At 38.7% G+C, this 22,846-nt stretch overlaps 1 protein-coding gene across 1 annotated transcript in view; it reads left to right on the top strand.

The window, feature by feature from the left end:
* kcnh8 (potassium voltage-gated channel, subfamily H (eag-related), member 8) overlaps positions 1-22,846 on the top strand; it is a 50,629-nt gene that overhangs the window by 7,866 nt on the left and 19,917 nt on the right. Inside the window, exons 2-7 of the mRNA XM_088405277.1 lie at positions 10,312-10,545; positions 13,598-13,729; positions 16,500-16,627; positions 17,154-17,391; positions 17,956-18,113; positions 20,695-20,899. Coding sequence (XP_088261403.1) covers positions 10,312-10,545; positions 13,598-13,729; positions 16,500-16,627; positions 17,154-17,391; positions 17,956-18,113; positions 20,695-20,899 — 1,095 coding nt within the window. The remainder of the gene's footprint in view (positions 1-10,311; positions 10,546-13,597; positions 13,730-16,499; positions 16,628-17,153; positions 17,392-17,955; positions 18,114-20,694; positions 20,900-22,846) is intronic.

The raw sequence follows: 22,846 nt of genomic DNA, 5'->3' as shown, positions 1-22,846 counted from the left end.
TTGAAATAGTGATTTCTCTCAGGAAGGACTTTGAGCACTACTTCCCAGCCAAAAAAGGACCCACAAACTGACGAGGAATGGATTCTCGACCTATTTGCTACCAATACTATCTGATTTCAAAACTAGGTGAATGTGTTACAATCATATTTCAAATTTATTTCACTTTACAGTCAGAACAACCGAAGATAAAAATGAGTTTTACATCCTTGCACTACAGAGAGAGCATACTTTACAAGCCTACCACCACGACACTACGTTCGCAAAGTTCTCCTTCTGGTATCCGTTGTACAAAGATGGCGGCGAAACATGTCAGCCTCCTGTTAGACAGGCACGAACTATTTAATATAATTGCATATTACCAGAGCTACAATTCCATTAAAAACTGATCGGTGATGTGATAGAACATATTTTTCTCATATTATAAAACTTGTGGGTTTTTAAAATAATTATCTATGTTCACCACTAGATGCCACTAAATCTTACACACTGCCCCTTTAAGGAACTAGTACTTATATAGCTAAAACATATAACGTGCATATTTGTAAAATACTCACAGGAATACTATTATTATTACTATTATTACTATTATTATTTACGCTCTTTGGGAACAACAATATTTTACTGCAGCTTCACTTCTCTCCCTGCTCTCAATTCCACTACATTTTCATCCAGTGAGTTCAGTGCTGCCCCTCATATTGTGGCATAATTTGGTACTACATTGACGAACTCCAAATTCAAACTGGGATTACAACTGCAATTTCTATTTAGTGGGCATTCATATCTGCATTTTGATAAAATGGTCAATTTGATTAACACTAGCAAAAGGCTATTAATTTAATAATTTTTATTATTATGGTTGTAGTTTACAGCATTAACAACACATCATAATGGGCGCCCATTATAATATTTTGCCTCAGTTAAAAATATGGGATCATAAATATAAAGAGCAGCTCTAGGTTTATAGATGTACTGTTCTACATCACTGGCAAAAGACAACCACAATAAAACATACATGACCATATTAATGAATCAAAATTGAACGCTATTATTGCCGTTAAAACAGCTCTTGAATTGGATATCACTAGACTATTATGCAATATATTGTAATATTGTAGCAGGTGAGTATACACTTAACGGTCAATTTAAGTCACTGTTAAGCATTAATATATTATTGAAGACAAAACATTTTTGTCACAGTATTTGTTTTGGACGTCCATATGTGTGTCCAGAGCGTGTATGACTCAGTACTGCACACCAGCATGTAAGGCTATCTGACCTCATTCTTGAATTTGTAACCATCATCAAACATTTATATTATCAAGTAGTAAACTGATATTGTGGATCAGGAGATTGAAATTCATTATTAAGCATCGTCTACATTTAAATATTTATGGACGGAAGAAGTATAATGATAATTTTTCGGGGTAATTATTCCACACTGTCATATACGTAGATATCCTCTAGCATAGAGTGTTGTGATAAAATAGCAACACACTATGCTACCCTCCAGTCAAAAATGTAACTATATAATTATGGGAGGGGACAAAAATTCAATGCATAGTGTGTGTGTAAACATGTGGGGGGGGTCCCACAGGCTTTGTACTGTATTTGATTATTAAAACTATAGCAATTATATCTATACTGCCTCAGGACAACATACACCGCCTTGTAATAATAATAACAATCAGAAATAGTTTGTTGACACACAACATGGAGCCCTACAACATCTAGCAAAATTTTAATTAGGAGGACTAACGACTTCCTGCGACAAGTGCATCGTAAATATACTTCATTTAAACAGAATATCGCCATTCACTTAAGATGGACAAACTTTGGAATGAGAGCAGCCCCTGTCGCTGCGGGCACCCCGTCTTGTTAAAGGGCCTTATTAGCGAGATTCCATCCTTAATCATCATGTCTAATGGGCTGTTCGTAACCATCGTCAAAAACCAGTTACGCCAGAGGAATTCCGGGGCGAGTCGCGCATTTTTAGCCTCAATTAATTTCTGACAGGAAATGACTCGGGTGGCCAAAAAATATATATATACATGACGTAAATGAAGATATTTGCCCAGAAAGATTGCAAAGGACATTTGGCGCCCTCATTTTTATAATGTAGCGACTCATGTAATTTTTTACTTACTGGTAGCCACAGGGTGGTGTGAATAAAAAAGCCTAAAGGGGTGATTAGGTCTTTGCCACATGATTTTCTCCTAGCTATTTTCATTTGAGAAAATTAGCATTTAGGTGTGTCTGTGTGCATGTGTGTGCGCTGTACACGATCTATTACTTCCACAATTTTGAAATTGTGAGGGCACTAGGTATGGTTTTAAACACCATCTGTTGTTTTTTTCATTAGAAACATGGTGCAAACTAGTAATTAAGCCATTTTAGACAGTACAACAGATGAACTCGTTCAATGCCAAGGACGTATTTTCACATTTTTAGGAGTCCAGATATTCAATACCAGCTACTTAAGTATCGATCTAATACTTAAGTATCGATCTAATACTTAAGTATCTGGAAGTTAATGCGTGAAAAAACGTGAAAATACATCCATGGCATTGAATGAGTTAATTCCATTTTCATTTCAGTGCCAAGAAAATCTCTTGAAGTGAGTTGATAATTTCATGTCATGTTTTGCCGCCATCCTGTGCTCAGAAACTATGTTGAGGTCAATTAAGGAGCTTCATTTCATGCGCTACCGCCATGCCATAAGCCATAGAGTTCTGTTGAGGTGTTGAGTTTAATGGAGTGTTTTACCACCAATCTGTGGCACCTTGGGGTCAAGGTACTATGTCAAGGTCAGTTGAGGAGGTTTATATCATCCTTCGCTGCCATCTTGTGGCATCATGAAGTCAAAGTATTAAGTTGAAAAATCTTGGTGCCAAGGATTTAAGTCGAATTGAATTGAGAAGCTTCAAGTAGAACTTCTTGTTGCCAATAGTTTAGGAGTTTCACGTCATACTCTGCCACCATCTTGTGGTATCTTGGTGCCAAGGAACTGTGTTGAGGTCAGTTAAGGAGTTTCCTATATTAGTCCAAGCAACAAATCACTAGCATCTTGCCAAGCAACAGTTGAAATGAGTTGAGAAGTTTCAAGTAGTGATTTGCTGTCATCTTGCGGCATCTCTGCCAAGTTACTATGTTGAAATGAGTTGAAGAACTCAACCTCGTGATTTGCTGCTATCCGATAGGAGATTGTAGCCACGCTGCTACACTGAAGTGACTTAGGGAGTTTTGTCTGACATTTTGACTCCCAAATACTGTATTTTTCAAACTAAAAGATGAAACTTTTTTCTCATGGTTTGAGACCTGCAGCTTATAGTCCAGTACAGCTTATCTGCAGGTTTGTTTGGTTTTTTTTGCTAGCCACAAGGAGACAATCCACTGGTCGAGCAAATGTGTGACATCTGTTCAAGGTGTCATTTTAAGGAAAGCTTATGAAATGAAACCGAAAAGATGTGAATCAATGGAATGAAATGCGTTGATGAGTGTTATGTTGGGATTTTGCCACTATCTGTGGCATTTTTAAATTTGATTTAAAACGTCACTCCTTTAATGATTTCAGAGTCACATTAACTCCTGTCAATGAATGGGAATAAAACCTATGAGAGTGAACCACTACATTGTTATGCAATTTGACACACGCGTTTTATTTACTTTTAAGTACAATTCATACAAGTCTACACTCTTGTATCGAATAGCATAGTTTCAAGGTTTAAAAAGGAGAATTTGGTACCAACCACTAAAAATTGTTGAGCGATAACCTCGGTTGTCAGGTTGTTCCTCACTGGTAAGTTTGGCAGCTCTGGGATGACATTTTTTCTGGCTACAAGATGTGACTGCTCCGTATTACTTTCTGAGTGGCCGTCATGAATTCTCGCAGAAGGGCGAGAAGATGTTCTCATCCGTCACTTCGTTGTTCCCAACGCTTTCCCCCCCACGCTCCATCTCCGTCTTTCATTATTACTTCTCTCAAAGCTTCATCTCTCTCACATCCAACCTTTGCTCTTGCTTCCCGTCAACCTAGCCCTTCCCTCGCCCTCATCTGTCTCTCTCTCCTTTACTTGAACGCATGTTCTCCTCTTCTTCATCATCCATCTTTTGCTCTGTTTCACTAACACGTTTGACATCAAGCCTCTTCTTCTTTTCTCCCGTTGTGCGAATTGTAGTGCTTTAAATAGATTTGAGTTACTGTATATCCCGGAGTGGGAGTGGCCTATCGTGCATATAGTGCGAACGGCTAAGAGAAGACAAATGTGGAACCTTCCTGCAGCGACACCACCATTAGTTTGGAGAAGTTGCCATGACACCATGGCAACAGCTGGCGTTTATAATGGTGGCTCCCTGTATTCATTAGATACACACGGAGAGCTTGGTGGAGCATGTGATTAGCATGTCTTCCTTATTACAGAAGCAGCTCAGGGGTTGGGTCTTGGCTATGGCAAAGACACATCCAATAAATTCACTTTTCATATTAAATCACTGACACCTTCTGTGATGGCCTCACCAAAGAGAAGGAAAATAAAGAGAAAGCAAAACCTTCCAGTGGTTTTATATGAACTATAGGTATCCTTAGTAAAACAAAGGATCGCCTACTGTTTACTATTACTCCATATTTGACATATTGTGAGGAGATAAGCCGCAATACTGATAATAGACACTCGGTTGATCTTTAAACTCCCCCCGAAAAAAACTATATGAATTATTAAACGTTTGAATGATATAGAACCAAGTAATGAGTTGTTGCTCAAACTAAACACTCTTAAATTCCATGATTTGCTCAAATTTAAAATGGAATAATTAATATACAAAGTATACAGCAACCAATTTTGAGACTGTGTCCAAAAGCTATTAAAAATAGGAAGGGTAGAGTCCTTATGGTCTAAGAGATGAAAAAGTGTCTTAACACAAACCAAATATGTGTTTCAATAAAAGGTGTCCATTTATGGAATAATCATGAGTTAGAAGAAGGTGTGAATCCCTTGCTATGTTTAAAAATAGGTTAAAAGATAGAATACAAATATATATCAAACAATACCAAAGCTGAGAAATTGCGCAAAATCTTTCATTCTTCATTCATTCATCTTTCATTAATGGCTTTTATTTCTGCACCTGGCCTATAGACTATATAAAGAATTCACATGTACATTTACTGGATAACATGATATATTTGTTTAAATTATCGCAAACAAAGGGCTAGGACTAGAATTTCTGTACTTTTCCTTCTCCTCGAACAGCCATCCATCCATTACCTATAGCCGCTTATCCTCACAAGGGTCGCAGGCTTGCTGGTGCATATCCCAGCTGCACTGAACTGCTTGCCAGTCAATTGCAGGGTACAGAGAGACGAACAAGCATTCCTAATCACACCTAAGGACAATTTCATATGTCCAATACACCTACCATGAATGTTTTCCGAGTGCCCGGAGAGAACCCAAACGGGCTCGGGGAGAACATGCAAACTCCACACAGGAATACAAACTCAGGTTCCTAAACTGTGAGGCGAACATGCTAACCACCAACATATAAATTGTATTAAACTCTTATGTATTGATTTTTTTCTTCTGATTTTGTCTATTTTGATGGGATTTGTGTTTATGTGTTTAATCAATTAATAATGTCATGCAAAGTGATGCTAAGAACCCCGAATTTTTGTTTGACCTTTTTAGAGTAAGCATTTTGGTCGAACTCCAATCCGTACAACTTTTGAGGCATTCCACTGAGGAGCTTTCACATTTTTGTATTTATATTGCATCATTTGAGCTGATAATTGAAAGTATCACTCAAAAAGGAGAAAAAAAAAAACCTCCAGTGCCAATCTCTCCTCGGCCTTTTCGCTTTGCTCTTTCCTCCTCCTTCTCTCACTTTTACCGCCATCGTTCGTTCTTTGCATGTCCTGTGGGGCTTTCCTCAACAGCTGTCAGGCGCTATTGTGAGCATGATAGGAAATGATAAATGGGCTTCCACATAGGAACAATTAGGCTAAAGAAATTCAGAGTGGATGCTCGGAGAGCGAGGGAGTTATGTGGAAAATTGGAGATGATGAAGAGGCTGAAATAAGGAGGGGAGTAGAAAAAAGTCATAAAGAGATGATTCAGGTCTTTTTTAAGTGAAAGAAAGTGGTCAAAGCAAATACTCTCAGGTGGTGCTGAGAGTAGGTGCATGTGCATGGAGGGAGGGAAATAAATGATAGGGGGTGGAAGGCTACTCTGCTGGAATTCCAAAGGTAGAGAGAAAATGAAGAGTAATTAGGCAGAGGGATCCAAAACTGTAGGAGGGATGTAGCTGGAAGGAGGAGGCGGGGTATCGGAAAGGACATTAGCAGATGGAAAAGGGGCCAAAATAACAAAGTCATTCTTTACATTCAATGTAATTATATGACCAAGGTAATTTTTTTTTTAAATAAAGCATGATATTGCTCAGATTTCGGTGGTCTGAAGAGCTTTCTAACATCATTGAGTTACTTTAACCCTAGATTGAGTTCATTCTTTTGTTATTATGGTAGCTATTTCACCAAATTTAGTTACTTGTGACCCAGTAGTTTATATTTGATTTACAGGGGTAGGAAAACCGGCAAGGTGTTTATCACTGATTTGGAAAAAAAGGGTGCTCCTGTTTAAGTAGTAAAATTGTGGAGAGTGCAAATTGTAATTTTGGGGACACATATTTGACTTTTTGTATATTTGGAAATAAAAACATTAGGCATGGGTGTATAATGATACCAAGTATCACTTGTATATTTCAACGTATTAGTTAGGAATGTTTGATATCACTTTTTTCCAGACAGCAGTTCAAGTCCTGAATTTCTGATTGGTTACTGAAACTGATACCAAGTACTAATACCATTGCTGCTTTTGACACACAACCAACCTTCATCGAAAAAAAAAGGACAGATAATTTTAAATACATTATTCTATTCTACTCTGTATCGATTCCAATACAGAATTTTTTTTTAATTTCATGAAATGAATGGCAATCTTCTTAAAGTAGTTTGTAGTCGTAAAAATGCTTCCACAGAGCAGTACCAATGCCATCGCGAGTACCAATAACTTATAATTAGGCCAGATATTGGTCCCAAGTTCGCTCCTGACTCTTGCCTTACTGTGTGGAGTTTGCATGTTCTCCCTGTGCCCCCAGTTATGATAACATCATAAATAAAAAAAAAATATATAAAGGATTTATTTACCTTTGAGTGACATTTGGCCATATTGCATAGTGAGGGTAGCCTAGCTTAGCTTAGCCTTCTTCATATTTCTTGATTATCTCCAGCTTCATTTCCATATAAATCAACTTGCTTCTCTCTTTAACATCACTAGCAATCTTGTGCACTAGCAATTTTAGTGCTTAATTCAAACATAAATTGGTTGGTTGTGGGTCATTGGTTGGTCATGGGGACCCATGACCAACCAATTTATGTTTGAATTAAGCACTAAATTGCATAATAAATATGAAATTTAAGGCACCCTCACACGAGATCAAGTCTTTAGGCAGGCATCTTTGTTACCCCGTGCGTCGACCAATAGCAGACCAGCATTGTAGTGACGCGTTGCAGCGGAGGCAGTTTAACGGCAACAGAAAATATGAACAATTACCTAAAAACGCCTCAAGAGGGATCAAAACAAATACAACCAACCTCACATGTCATGACAGTTGTTGTTAATCGGAAAGCGGGATAAATGCCTTAAAGAGGGGACAAAAAATTCAGTATTCCACATCGTAACGTGAAAAAAACATAAGCCAGGGACGCTGTAACCCAGGGGTCCACTATACTAGTAGTATTGGTACTTGTTATCAGTGACTAAATAGTTTACTCTGACAAAAAGTGGTTTTGAACATCCCTAAAAAAGATCCACATTCCACAGTTCATATATTTGTCAGCTCTCTGCAAGCATCGCAAAACTCTCTGTGTTACACAAAACCGCAGCAATTTTACAGTAAACATTAGTTTCCTGTCAAAGACCGTCTCTCGTGCACACGAGGCTGCCATCGGACGGGCCTCAGGCCTTCGCAACGGGGCCCTCCGAGGCCAGCGGTCCTGTTGGTCTTTGCTTATCATGAGGGGCCCAAGGGGCCTCACGAATGACAGCTGGTCCCGATGCGGCGAGGGCCTTTGACCATCTGTCTGACCCGTGTATTGCCGCTGACAACACATTCGTGCTGTGTGCTTCCCTCCTGGATTTTATTCCTTTATGAGGACAGCGGCTTCTCTCGGTACATGACTATACATCTGTCCATCAAATCAATCGCTCACAATAGTCTGTAATTGAGTGGCTGTTCTTGGTTGTCAGTTATTAGGTTGTGCAAGTGTACCTAATAGCAGCGTGTCCGGTGAGTTTATTAGAACGCTTACCACAGTATGCGTTTGCATCGCAAATGAGAAATATGCTCCCGTCGTAACCTTTATTGCAGCATATCATAGCTGTCACTCACACAATGAAAGCCCCACTCACCTGTACGTGACATCAATTCATATTTTGATAGAGTTTCCATAAGCGCGGAGAGCATTTGATAGAAGGCAACCTCATGAGAGACACATACAAGGCCTTTGTTCTCAACTTGCGATATTCCCTCACGTAATCTGAGTTTAGGTGATTTCCTTCAACAAAGCTTGACGTGAAACATAAAACAATTAAATAGCAGTGCTGTTGGGAGGGGGGAATAAAATTACTCATGCAGAAAATAGATTTCTGTAATGAAATTATGAGAACAAGTCACTTTGCTGGGTGACTCGTGCAATGAATATTATCAGGTCAGAACACTTGTCTTGTTTATTAGCTTTGAATCTGAGTGTGAGGAGAGTTTTTCCATACAGTATGTGATGATGTATTTATAATACAAATGAGATGCTCTCTTGTATCAATATTCACAGTATAACATGGCAAGCCTAAACATTTGCTAGTATTGATTATAAACTGAACAATTTGGCATCATCTACATTTTTAAGGCCCTCCCTGTACGTATGTTATAATAAACCGAATCACTCAAATTACTGTAGAACAATAAACATGGATGGATGGATGGATATTTTTTATGCTATAATGAAGCCAAATGAAGCATGCATTAACATTTAGTGTTCACTACAGCAACAAAACAAAATTCTACTCAAGAAAGACTTATTAAGTCAAAAATCTACATCAACAATTATGCAAATGTATCTGTGGCATATCCACTTATAAGTGCCACATATAAGTGGCATTTCCACTTATAGTAATAAAATAATTAACAATAACAATGATAACAATAATAATGATACAATAATCTTATATTGATAGTCTACATTTGTTGCTCCACCGATTGTGTTCACATAACCATTGTTTAAAAAGGGTGTAACTGTTACCAATGCAATTCCATCTACTAGGTTTCACCATTATGTATTAGCACTAAACAATCTGACAGTAAGGCAAACTTATCTTTTTATTTAAAGTACACAAGGTCTACTTATTATTGTTTCATGTATAGTTTGACATTAAATTTCCTGTACCTGTACACACACACTATTATACACTGTATGTTTTCGATACATTTTATTCCTGTCATTGTCTGTGTTGGTTTAACCCATGTGCGGTATTTTGTGCAATCCTTTAAGCTTTACATCAAAGGGGAAGGGAAAGCATTGAAAGAAGACACCATAGAGCTGAAATTTCACCCAAATGTTGACAATATGTTCAATAAGGCACAAACACTTAGTTTTCACCCTTGGCTAAAGTATTGTGAGAAAAATGTTGGAAAAAAAATGGCCAAAAAAATGGTCAAATACTGCACAAGGGTTAATTATGTTTAAAAAGTCTGTTTTAATAAGCTTGCGTGTGTTTCTGTCTTCTTAGATTGTGTCTATCTGTGCTTGTCAACCCCGCCCCTTGCGTCTTCCAATCAGCTTCTTCAGCCCCTTGTCTTGTTCAGGTGTTTCTCATAGTCTTGTCAGTTGGGTTGTATTTACTCCATGCTTCCTTTCATTCCTTGTCAGTTCATTTTCTTTGTCATGCACAAGTCTAGTTGTAGCTGGTTGTTACTTTTAATCTATTTTTGGGACTGTTGATTTTGTCATTTTTGATCAATCCATGTACATTGTTTGCTATTTGTTCTCTTAAATTAAATTGTATTTTGAATGCATTCGCATCAGGTTTCCTGCAGTTGGGTCCACGTCCATACCAAGCCATAACATAGGCAGGCGTAAAAGTTTAGCAGAATTTCCCTGATGAGGGTGATCTTGTTCACTGTATTGCCATCTTTATCCCGCTGCATTTGATTCATCTGCATATCATTAAAAGGTATGTCTCTGACACTACAATTCCTTTCCTTCCCTAGACAGTAACTTCATTCTGGCTAACGCTCAGGTGTCCAAAGGCTTCCCCATCGTCTATTGCTCCGATGGCTTCTGTGAGCTCACAGGCTTCTCAAGGGCCGAAGTCATGCAAAAGAGTTGTGCATGTAAGTTCCTGTACGGCCCGGAGACCAGTGAAAGTATCATCAACAGCATCGACGATGCCTTGGAAGGGCGCACGGAGTTTAAGGATGAGATCATGTTTTATAGTAAGACAGGTAAGCGCTGTGTTTATGTCATTTGGGAGATTTTGGTTGGAACTTACTACTGTAATTCCTCAAATATAAGACACACTTTTTCCTCCAAATTGAAGGCCAAACTATGGGTGCATTCTATAAATGGTAACTTTAAAGTTGGATTTTTCTTTTTTTTAAACACCATTCGAGGAAGATCGATCCATCAGCCACATAAGCCGAGTTTTGATGCACAGATGCGCATTTTTACATCGGCTGTATTCTTACTTACAATAATTACCGTAATCAAACGAGTTAGAAGGCGGACATCGGTTGTCTGTCAGCAACTGGTACCTGCTGCAGCTAACAGCAGCTTCTGTTAGCTAACATTGTTACGGCATTATTTTCAAACAAAGAAGCGAGCAAACTGAACCCACGTCCGAATCCATCCGCAACATATATATAGTCTCTGGATATGAACACAAAAAAATATGAAGAATTTACCAAGATGGTATTTATTGTTTTGTGAGTTTTTACACTGTTGCCAAACTGTTGGTGCATTTAACGCACAGTAATATAGAAAATAGCAGAATTTGACCTTAAAATTATAATGCATCTGATACATAGATGTGTCCTATTTTGGAGGAATTACGTAATTTTGTTCATTTTTTATTATTTTTAGCCAAGTATCCCTGAATAGTACAGAGTATTTTTTGATGAAAAAAAACATATCAACAAAAGAGTGCTGTGCCTTTCTTGTCTGAAAATAAACTTTGAAACTACATTTGTAGTGGGATCTCTAGGTGTATTTTGATCAGCAACTCCAGAAGATAAATCACAGTCAGGTTTTTTCTAGCTCATCTGCCAGATAATTGCCAAAGATGAAAAAGACGTATATGTTTTGCAAATAAGTCACTATAACACAATTTTGCAATAAAGTGTTTCATGTTCCAGTTAATTTGCTCTTAGTTTAAAAAAAAAACATAAACCATACTGTGCTATCTTAAGTGAACCACAGAAGGATACCATGTCACCATATTTCCAGTACACATTCATAAAATCATGAATTTTAGACAGGGCTCCATTTGAGCTGCCACTGACATACAGCAGCAATGGATGGATCCAATTAGAAGAAAATGACATTTTCTGCTCCACTATCATTAAATTGTGATTAAAACGAGTGACAAGTACTCAACGCCACATCATTCCACTCGGAAAGTGTCGGCTATTGGATGTAGACATTTTGACTGGTGCTATAAGTCAGCGGGTGGATGAAGTGAGCTCAGTCAAGAAAAGAACTTAGTTTGGAGGAATTCATATATACTGCGCAGCACACTCCTAAAAAAATAAAATAAAAAAACCCCACAGTGTCATATGATTTTAAAAGGCACATTTAACAGATGGCATTGCAAATTATGCGCAGTCACAGCTTTACTAATACCATCACAGATGTGGTTCTTCCACTAAGTCCTGCTTTGTGTTGCTTTTACAGTTACTCTCTGGTATAATTTACCAGACTTGTATCCAACATTTTTCTCTGTGCTTCAACTTTGTCATGTTTAAAAATGTAATTCCAAGTTGACTGTTTTCAAAATACTTTGTCAGTATACAACATCATTCCCCTGTTTCGGTCTTTTTGTTGTTGTCTCAGCTTGAAACCAAAACATCAGCTAATTGTTATGCTGACGACACCCTGCTGTTCCTAACACTGCAGTCTTGAAACTCTCCATTGACCCGAGGATTCCAAGCCCAAGGATTTTGTCTTTAACCCAAAATATCTAAAAATGAATAACGAAAAGGTTTGAGACCTGGCTGAATAGATGAGTCAGTTCTCCACAAATAGTTAGGTATAACATTTCTCCTGTCACACTCTCACTGCCTGAGTCATCAGCAGGCAAGCGAGTGTGTGTGAGTGGGTGTGATGGGAGGAAACTCCATGGGAGATTCTCCTTCATTTGCATTTCATTCCTATTCCATGAGAAGACAAGCGTTTTTCCAACTACTGTCAAAAAGTGAAGTTCGGTGCTTTGTGTGGATTACAGACCGAACTGACAAAGCATTGAAGACTTAACACAAGATGAACAAATATTGGGTGGTACTAAATTTTTCATGTTTACGTCACTATTAGTCGGCTCCTTGTCACTTCCTTAAAATTAGCATTTTTTTAACAGGTTGAAATTGTTATAGCTCATTAAGCAAGGGTAGACAACTGATGCAGCAACACATGTAGACATAAATTAAAGCATTTTTTTTTATCCATTGTGAATAATGGCTAATACATTTGCCGTCAAAAGTTGTGAAATACCCTCAAAATGACCAAGAAATTCAAGCTAGTGAAGCTTTATAATGCACAGCTGCTAACTGAAAGTCATCCATTCATTTTCTGTATCCGCTTATCATCACAAAGGTCGCTGACTTGCTGGTGCCTATCCCAGCAGTAGGCAGTGGACACCCTGACTAGTCACCTGCCAATTACAAGGCACACAGGAACAAACAACAATTCACACACCCAATCACACCTAAGAACAAGTTATGCGTGTCCAATACACCTGAGAGAACCCACGCAGGCTCAGGGAGAACATGCAAACTCCACACAGGAAGTTTGGAGCGAACTGGATTCGAACTCGGGACTCTGAACCTTGAGGCTGACGTGCTAACCACTCTTCCACTGAGCCGCCCACCGAAAGTCATTCAAGGTCATAACACCATGTATAAAGCAGCATATTTCTATATTCACGTCTTCAATCAAGCAAACAAAGTCCCGAGTGATGTTTTCTTTGATAATTTAACAGCGAGCTCAGATCTTGCTAGCGTTGGAAGGTACAAACCTGCAGATGCTGACCCGGCGTTCCTCCAAAAGCAATCTATTTAGCAAGAGATGGGACCTACGTGGTTGGTTCATCTTGAGAAACATAGGCTCCATCTATTAAAGGCTGTGCCTGTCCCATGGGGGATCCAACTATAGATGGGCTTACTAATAAGTCTGGGAATCTGTGGTACATTGTTGAACTACACTACTGAACACACATGCACACGCCATGTACCAATTCTGACTAAAAGGTGAACGGTGTTAATAAGAGTATTTTTTCCATTTCAGCGATGCTCTTCTGGTGCCTGTTGGACATTGTACCAATTAAGAATGAAAAGGGGGACGTGGTGCTCTTTCTGGCTTCATTTAAGGACATCACTGACATTAAAGCCAAAAGCATTCAAGAGGACAAGAAGGAAGGTCAGTGAATGCATGGAGGTGCTCCTTTCCACTTTTGAATGGATTCAAGGTGTCCACATACCAATAAGGTAACAACATAGTTGACCAAAAAAGAAAAAAAACAAGATTCGATTTCTTTTTGCTCCTTTCCATTTCTTACCCTTGATCCAGTTTGAAGGAAACACATCTTTGGCCAGTCACTTTTCATGTAGAAAGAATTATATGAATGACATTGAGCTAAATTTATCCATGCAGTAGGTCATTGCATGTGTGTGTGTGTGTGTTCCTTGCCTGCATAATTGCGCTCATTACCGTAAATAAGAAAGAAGAGGAAGCGTCAACCCCAAGCAAAGTTATTTTTGCTCACATAATGAAAAGCTTTCCAGCCTAAAATGAAAGTGGCTGATACAGCATGCCTCTACAGACGTAGACAAACACCTCACTGTAATGACTTAGTGTATGACAAGCTCACTGAAATGAGAATATGAGCAGTAAAAAGAATTTGCATTTTGATGTTCTCTCTGTAAACGCAGCAGTGATGGAATTCTTCTTTCCCAACTAGAAAGAAGGGAAAGTTCATTTGGAGTGGTTGACAATCTACCGTCCCTAATTATTAACGATATTTTAAAACAATAGCTTCATCTTCCTGTTGATCATAAATGGAAATGACTATTATTGTTAAGGCAGAATGTAGGTGTACCTAAAGCAGTGCTTCACAATTATATTTTGCCTAGGAAAGAGAAAACCTTCGTGCCCCCCCCCCCCCCCCCACGCGCTGATTATAAATAAGATTATTATCTATAAACTATGTTTTCAAGTATACCTAAACCTTTATCCATTTTAACCTTAACAAAATAAAAAACAACATAAATCAACTTTCAACAACTGTTAATTATATTTTACAGAGTTTATACGGGTTACAGCTTAGTCTGATACTGAAAAAAATAACCAAGTACATCAAAGCGCCAGAGACTAAAAAAAATGATTCTTAGGAATACAATATTTGAAGTGATTAATTCGTTTTGAGATCATTGATAATGGTAATGGCACACTAGTTGGAAGAAATTAACATACTGTACCTAATTTTACAGCCGCACTCTCCTCTATTCCATGTCCATATGTTTCGATTCGTCCTCCAGCTTTTATATGGTCCTGCAACACCTATGGACCCTCTCCCACGCGAATGCTTCTAACAGCAAAGAGATATTCATTAGGTCTAAAAATAAAGTATTTCTCCATCTCTGCGCCCCTGCCGTACCGTGTCCCCCAAGGCGATGCCTCTTTATGGATGGGCCCTGTCTATTCCCCTCATCTGGGGTCTGTTGGCACTTACTGGCACACCAGAAAATGCACGCGCTTTCCAAAGGACACTCAAAAGCAGTTAGCACTTCAGTTGTACGGCTTTGTTATTGCCTTTATCTGCCCTCAAGCCAATCTGGACTTAGGCCTTTCCAGTGGGTTGCAAGTATGCCGGCAGTAACTCTTCCTCTATTATCCGAGTTCCACTCTCACTCGAACACTATCCATCTCACATGCTACCACTACACACACATGCAAGCACACACGGAACCACTACAGCAGCCGCAATTTACCATAGTTTACTTAACTGCCTCTGGAGAACATTGCCCTGCCTTGTTGGAGAACGTGTTCATCCATCAAGACATTTGGCAGAGTAATCTGACTGAATCAAAAACAGGAAGCAAAGTTAGTGGGCTCTTGCAAATGATGCATGAGCTCAAATTAGGATAAATGTTTGGTCAGGTACACTCTGAAACAGGGCTGCCCAAAATGTTTTGTTCATTTTGAGGAAGTCGACTAATCCTGTACTTGCGGTACAAGTAACCTATCACACGAACGGCGTTGACAAGCTTTTATTTTGAAGTTCTTCCCGGAAGCATAGTCATGATAACGCTCCATCGACTTGATGATCTTTGGTTCCCAGAGTGCGGGGCTGACACATTTTTGGGTTGTTTTCAATAAAGTCAAAAGGATAGGTCAAGTGAAAATCCATCAAACAACCCATCAAAATTGGTTGCTTTGTAATAGAAAAAAAAATATCTTTTCTGATCTCCCGTTCTTAGAGTGGATAAATTAAAGCTTCAAAGTAAAGTGGTCAAACTTGCACATCTCTTTGTCTGGCCCAGGATGATTTCAAGATTCAATTCTGAGACAAAAGTATCCAAAATTTGGTAAAATAGTTGACTTACAGTGCCCCGCCCCCCTTATGTCATCATCAGTCTACCATTTTTTTGATAACTTTTTGGTCGATGAGATTGTGTACAGCATGCATTTTGGTTTATGAAACCAGGACTAAGAAAGGGAGCAACTACAAATTAATCTCCAATAAAGTTATCTGTGTTATAACTGTACATGAACATATTTCTCCACTGCTTGGTGAAGCTGTGATGTGACTATTGTCTCATTGACTGTAGACTGATTGAAGTTTGTACTGTAAAAATGCAGTAATACAGCAGATAATTATGCAAGTCGGTTGATTTAAATTTGCAAGCAAAACGGGGTGTGGTGGGCTAACGGACATCTGACATAATGTCTATCCAATGTCTAATGAAAATTGCACTTCTAAGATTTTGTATTTGTCGTTTTTTATGTATTCATTTATTTTAACATTTCCATCATTTGTCGGTCTGACGTTGACTTAAGTTAGCACTAATTTTGCTGCTATTATCCAAAGTCACGTGAAGAAAATAACCCTAACACTAAAACAATTCTTCAAGATGTTATGAAGCCAATGAATTTTGTTACTTCCTAACAGATAAATCTGAATTTACAGAGCGAAGGCGTGGCAGGATCAGAACAAGCTCTCCGTTCAGCTCCGCCCGTATGCGGAGCAGCACGGTGCTCTACCACGTCTCTGGGCACCTCCACAGCAGAGAGAAGAGCAAAATTAAGCTCAACAAGGTATATTTTAAAATAAAATGTGACATCTTTTGGGTTTAGAGCAGTATATATTTGGAAATGCGATTAAAAGATATTCCTGTGAGTATTGCTGTATGTTTTTGTGTTGTTTCAAGATCTGTTGTTACTGCAACATCCATGCTAATTACTGTTTCGTATATGTTAGCATTAAGCTAGCAGACATTGGTTGGATGGTTTGAATCCTTATGATGAGCTTACTTTCAAAACAGTGTATATTGTGGTTTTAAGTTTTGTTTTAAATATATCTTTTAAATATTTGTTCTGTATTGGATGTTAGCATTAAGCTAGCAGACTTTGGTTGATAAAATTGGATGGTTTGGTGTCAACACTGCATGCTTGCATTCAAAGCAAATATTGTGATAATACATTTTTAACTATATGTTTTATTGTTTGCAACACTATGTGTTACTATTTAATTGGATGAAATGAGAAGCTGTCTTTTGCCGGTTCACATTCAAGTTGTATTTTTTTATTCATGTTATTTTATTTCTTGACGTGTCCTATCCAGAATGTGTTTGGCGACCCTCCCGCCCTGCCAGAGTACAAGGTAGCAGACGCCAAAAAGTCCAAATTCATCCTGCTGCATTACAGCACATGCAAGGCCGGCTGGGACTGGCTGATCCTGCTCGCCACTTTTTACGTGGCCGTGACCGTGCCGTACAATGTGTGCTTCATCGGCGACGACGACGACCTCACCCGCAGCACGACCGTCAGCGACATCGCCGTGGAGATTCTGTTCATCTTAGGTGAGTTGGACTGGGTTATTTACCTCCACTAAGGAGGTTATCGTTAGCGTGGATTAGAAATTTTGCTTGTAGTTTTCCATAAAATTTTGAGGAAATTGTACACATAATAAAAGAAACCTTATGGTCCCAAAATGGTCCTTTGTCACTGACTGATCACAAGTGTGACGACACTTGAACAGTTAGGGTTTACATCAAAGGGAAATCATTTAAAAAAGAAACGAAGGAGCTGAAATTTCTCCCAGATGGCAACAACACACCAAAGTTCATCATGGCACGATCATTTAGTTATCACACACCAGGAGTGTGCCATCCTTTGGCTAAAATATTGCAAGACCAATGTGGAAGAAAATGACCCAATAATGATCAAAACACTGCAATAGGGTTTAATGTGCTGGGGAGCTGAAATTTCTCCTGGACGGCGACAACGCGTCAAAGTTCATCATGACACAACAAAGAGTGTGTCAATTCTTGGATATAATACTCCAAGAATGATGTGGAAGAAAATAGTTCACAGGGGCCATAAATTATTTTTTCCATGTCATACATTTCAATATTTCCTTCTAGATATTGTTTTCAATTTCCGCACCACCTACGTCAGCAAGTCAGGCCAAGTGATCTTCGACGCACGGCAGATTTGCTTTCACTACCTGACCACCTGGTTCATCATCGACCTGGTGGCCGCCTTGCCCTTTGACCTGCTCTATGCCTTCAAAGTCAGCGTGGTGAGTAGCTATGATAATAACACACCATCATCAATATACTGATTTGGCTTATGAAGTGAGATACAACACAGCTTTCAATTATTGACTTCAATATTAGCCTATTATAATGTTTACACAAATATTAGCGAGTTGAAGCATTTTAAATTCAACTAAACACCAAATTCTAAAACAGTCGCTACAGTAGCTTCTGTCAAAGCCTGATGATTGACGTCTTGTCCACCGGAGACCTTAACTAATTCCGTCAACATGCATGTGAAAACACATCTGACGTTCCTCTACAGCAGCCTCTACATAGATCGTTCCCATTGCTGCTTCACTGCCTCTTTGATTTTTGTCTATTGATCTCACATACAGAGGCTCTCAATTGTATTTTATTGCATCATTAAAACTTTTTCTACACGGCTTGACTCGATCACGAGCCAGCCTTCAGGAGAGCACAGCGCAAGGGGAAGTGCAATTAGGTGGAGCTGCATGACTTGTCCCTCGCTGAGTGGCATTTTGCTTAACAATGCTCTTTACTTTCACTTACAGGAGTCGTTGACTTAAGGTTCACCATGAACCCTGATTTACACACGTATTGAATGATCAATATTCGCTCAAGCACTTCAATTTTGTTTTCAACATAAACTCACATTCTATTAGTTACAAGACTACAATACAGTAGTAAGGCCTTGAGATTCAGCTAATCCGTCCCAACCCCTCACACACCAAAAAGAAAATTTGTGTTATTTCAATGACAAAAAAGAACCATTATATTGTTTTCTAAAGAAGTGCAATAATCACAAATTAATAGAATTCAAAACAGAATTAAAACATTTTCCTGCATCAATTCAAGAAATGTTATGCTTCTTCTTCTGGTGTGCAAGCCTTGGCCACCTGGGGGCAGTATACGCCAGAATGTACTGTTTCGTAAATGTCTCAGCTTACAATTGCAGGAATAAGATTTGACATTCTTTGTAGAGGATATAGAATATATGCTTGTTATTGTTATGCTATATGGTCAATCTACATGTGTTGCTGCAGCATTTGCTTTATCAGTGATTCACATCCTTTTTTTTTAAATAATGCACACCTTATGAAACATTTCTTCAGCCAAGTACCCCCAAACCAGCACAAAGCATTATTTGATGGAAAAAAGGACAAGTGAAAATGCTCATCTGCAACAAACTACACAAAATAAAGGCAAGCGGTGCCTCCTAGACAAGGTTACATAGAAAATACCAGAATTTGACACCAAAATTAAGGATGCATCCTATACAAAGGTGCGTCGTATATTTGGGGAATTCTGGTATTGTATTAACAACACCTTACCTCCAAGTGCCCACGACTTGAGTCTTTAAAATTGTTGTCATTTCCAAACAGAACAAAACAGAAACTACATACGCATCATAATGTATGACCAAAGTGTACTCTATTATAAATATTTTTGATATCCGTTCCTAATAGTTGTTCAACAAATATTCCGGTTATTGGTTGTTATTACAAACCCGTCAATGTGTGTCAGCATGCTGACCTTCCAAGAATAGACTAAATACGTCTAACAATGGATGGAAGAAGTGGGCGCACCAGCACTCTGCCCTTAGGCAAAGGTCCTTGTTTGGTTCCAGACTCTATAATGGAAATACCACACAGTCCCAGTAGATCACAATTTACGTTTCGGTTCACTGCGCCGCAAGCGATACAAGAAACTAGAAATGGCCCCAATAAAGACATAAATCTTCATTTGTGATCCATGAAAACTGGACCCTGATACATGGGCTATATTTGCAATGAGTGCGATATCTATTAAATAAAAATAAACAAGTCTGCTCATGTTACAACTAGTTGGTGTAAAAGGCATTGCTTGTGGCAGGCGGAGAAAAAAAATGAGCACTGTTGTCAAAATTACACTCTGAAATAGCGGCGAGAAAAGGTGAGCAATCAAGTAGATTTGAGAGGCAATGGAAAGGGGCGAGACGGGCGAGATGACGGCGGGAATAGCCGATGTGGCTTCCTCGTGGAGGATAGAGGGCCTCGCCGTAGGTGGGAGGCAGGGTGATGATAGATGGTGGCGTGAAGATGAAGCTGCTCCCTAAGGCCTGGTAGGAGGCTTCATTACCCCTCATCCTGCACTGCTCCTCTATTTCTCCCAGCATGATTGTGTGTTGGGAAAATAAAACAAAGCGCGTAGGGGCAGCTCCGATAAGAAGTGACCACACATTTTTCTTTTTAATATTGTTCAAATGCCATCATCATGAATTTCTCTCCTACGGACCCTTCCTCACGCTTGTACACATTTGCCCTCTTTTCCGCCTTTGCTTTCCCTACTTGCGATTTTATACAAGTGTATACATCTTCTGTAGCATTTATGTCTCATACTCCCCCAGTTAAGATCCCATACGAGCAAATATACACGCGATATAAGGTACTTCCTCGATGGAAGGTTACCCATCATCCTTGTCCTATATCCCATAAATAATAGCGGTGCAGATGCACCATAGATGACTTTTGGGAAAGGTTGCAAATGGGAAACTTAACACGTGCGACAAATGCGTCGAGAAAACGTACCGCTTGATTTCACGTCGTTTGTCTCTTTCGCCAGGTGTCTGTGGTGCACTTGTTGAAAACGGTGCGCCTGCTGCGTTTACTTCGCCTCCTCCAGAAAATGGACCGCTACTCACAGCACAGCACCGTGGTTCTGACCTTGCTCATGTCCATGTTTGCCTTGCTGGCCCATTGGATGGCCTGCATCTGGTACATTATTGGGAAAATGGAAATGGAGGCCAACGCTTACAACTGGGATATCGGTGAGCAAAGTCAAATGCAAGGTGAAGCGAAAGATGTCGCTTGTAACTGGATCGTTTTCGCCGCAAAACGTGAAACATGGGAAATGTAGTACAGTTTGGTTACTGCATGAAAAAATCTGTATTTTTTTCATGGATTTCTTTGAGCTCTACAACCACCTTAATAATTGATTAATCTGTGTTATGTTTCATCCCTTCATTTAAAAGCATTTCAATTTGAAAGAATGGATAGTGCAGAAAATGTACTATTTTTTTTATGATTCTTTAACTAGTTTGGTTGATAAAGTGTCAGTAAGATGGCTAAAATACTGATCAGTGCAGAAATTTGTAAATGTCTTGTGATTCAACACAATTGTTTCGAGGACTAAAGAAATCTAAGAACATTTACTGTTGAGGCTGAATTTTTAGATCACTAAATGATTCAGTGTAAAATAAATATCGTTTAATTTCATTCTTGATTATTTCTCGATTAATTGATTAATCTGTGCACCTCCGATTTCATACATCTAGAAGGGAGATTTTTCAATTAAAAACACTTTGTCTGCATACGTTTACTGTAGTACATAAATATCAAGGCACAAATTGAAATTGTGAACTTTTACCAGTCCTTTGGAGAGTACCACTATAAGGCGCACCGGATAATAAGGCGCACCCTCAATTAATGACATATTTTAAAACGTTTTCCACATATAAGGCGCACCGGATTATAAGCCGCACCCTCAATTAATGACGTAATTTAAAACTTTTTCAATCACAATATAGTAATACTCAAAGTAATAACAATAATACCTCTCAATAGCATAATAACTCAATGTCAATATGAGCAACCTTGTTCAACTGTAAACACACAAAAGAAACAGGTAAAGCTTACTTTATCGGTTCATTGCCCATCTACGAATCCCAATCTCAATATTGAGCCATATGTAAGGCGCACCTGATTATGAGGCACACCATCAGCTTTTTAAAAAAAAAAAAAAAAACGCTTTTAGGTGCGCCTTATAGTGCGGAAAATACGGTAATGCTTGCAATATAATACTAACACTAACTGACTGAAGTTTATATTCGGGTCACGGCACCAATTCAAAAGGTTTGCGAGAACTACAACAATAACAACATTATACTATCTGGTGAACATGTAATTTTTATCTTTCAAAAAGATTTGACTGGGTGGTCTTAACTGGTTTAAGTGTGGGTAGATAGGACTACACAAAGCCAGGAAGAATGTCACAGTGACACTGTGGCCTAGCTAAATTCACCTATCTTGACCCAAAAAGACTTTGGGATGAAAAAAGGATGGATGGCTGTTCTTTTAAATATCATTTGTAAATGTACCTTGATAATAAAATAGACTATTATAAAATAACTCTGAAATAGAAACAGTGAGAAGACACCAAGCCTTGAGAAGTCAATGCAAGTGTTTAGAAGGAAAGTCTTGTGGTGTGATTTCACCACTGATCCTGATTGGATATTGATACTCCTGCTCTGGATCGATTCCTCTTTGTTTTTCATCCACCTTTGTCTCTAATCTCAAATTAAATACATGGGAAGCAGACCTTGCATACCTAAATTATTTGAATTACTTTCTTCTCACGATCTCAGGCTTAAATTAGGGAATCACCTCAGCTGTCATTTAGTCATCAGGACTTGACAAATTCCTTCTTTGTTTGCTCATGACTTAACCAGTATGTGTTTTCTCCTAAGGAGTTACTTTTAACATGGAACTAAAACTACACACCATGTATTGTGGCAGGTAAAGTACCTATGCATATATTCAGCAATGTTTTTAGCATCTACATTTAGATGATGATGAATCATAGGTTTTATTGATTTCACAGTTTGTGCAGACAGGTGAGTGTGAGATAAAAATAAGAGAACGGTGCGATTCCGCTGATAATTGACGATTCAACCCGAGGCTTTCCCCTCGGCACGCAGGTCCCTCATATAATGAGA

This window comes from Hippichthys cyanospilos, chromosome 21 (assembly GCF_059441005.1).
Source record: "Hippichthys cyanospilos isolate Australia breed blue-spotted pipefish chromosome 21, RoL_Hcya_1.0, whole genome shotgun sequence".
Classification (NCBI taxonomy): domain Eukaryota; kingdom Metazoa; phylum Chordata; class Actinopteri; order Syngnathiformes; family Syngnathidae; genus Hippichthys; species Hippichthys cyanospilos.
The sequence above is the reverse complement of the archived record's forward strand: the minus strand, read 5'-3'. Positions and strand labels throughout refer to the sequence as shown.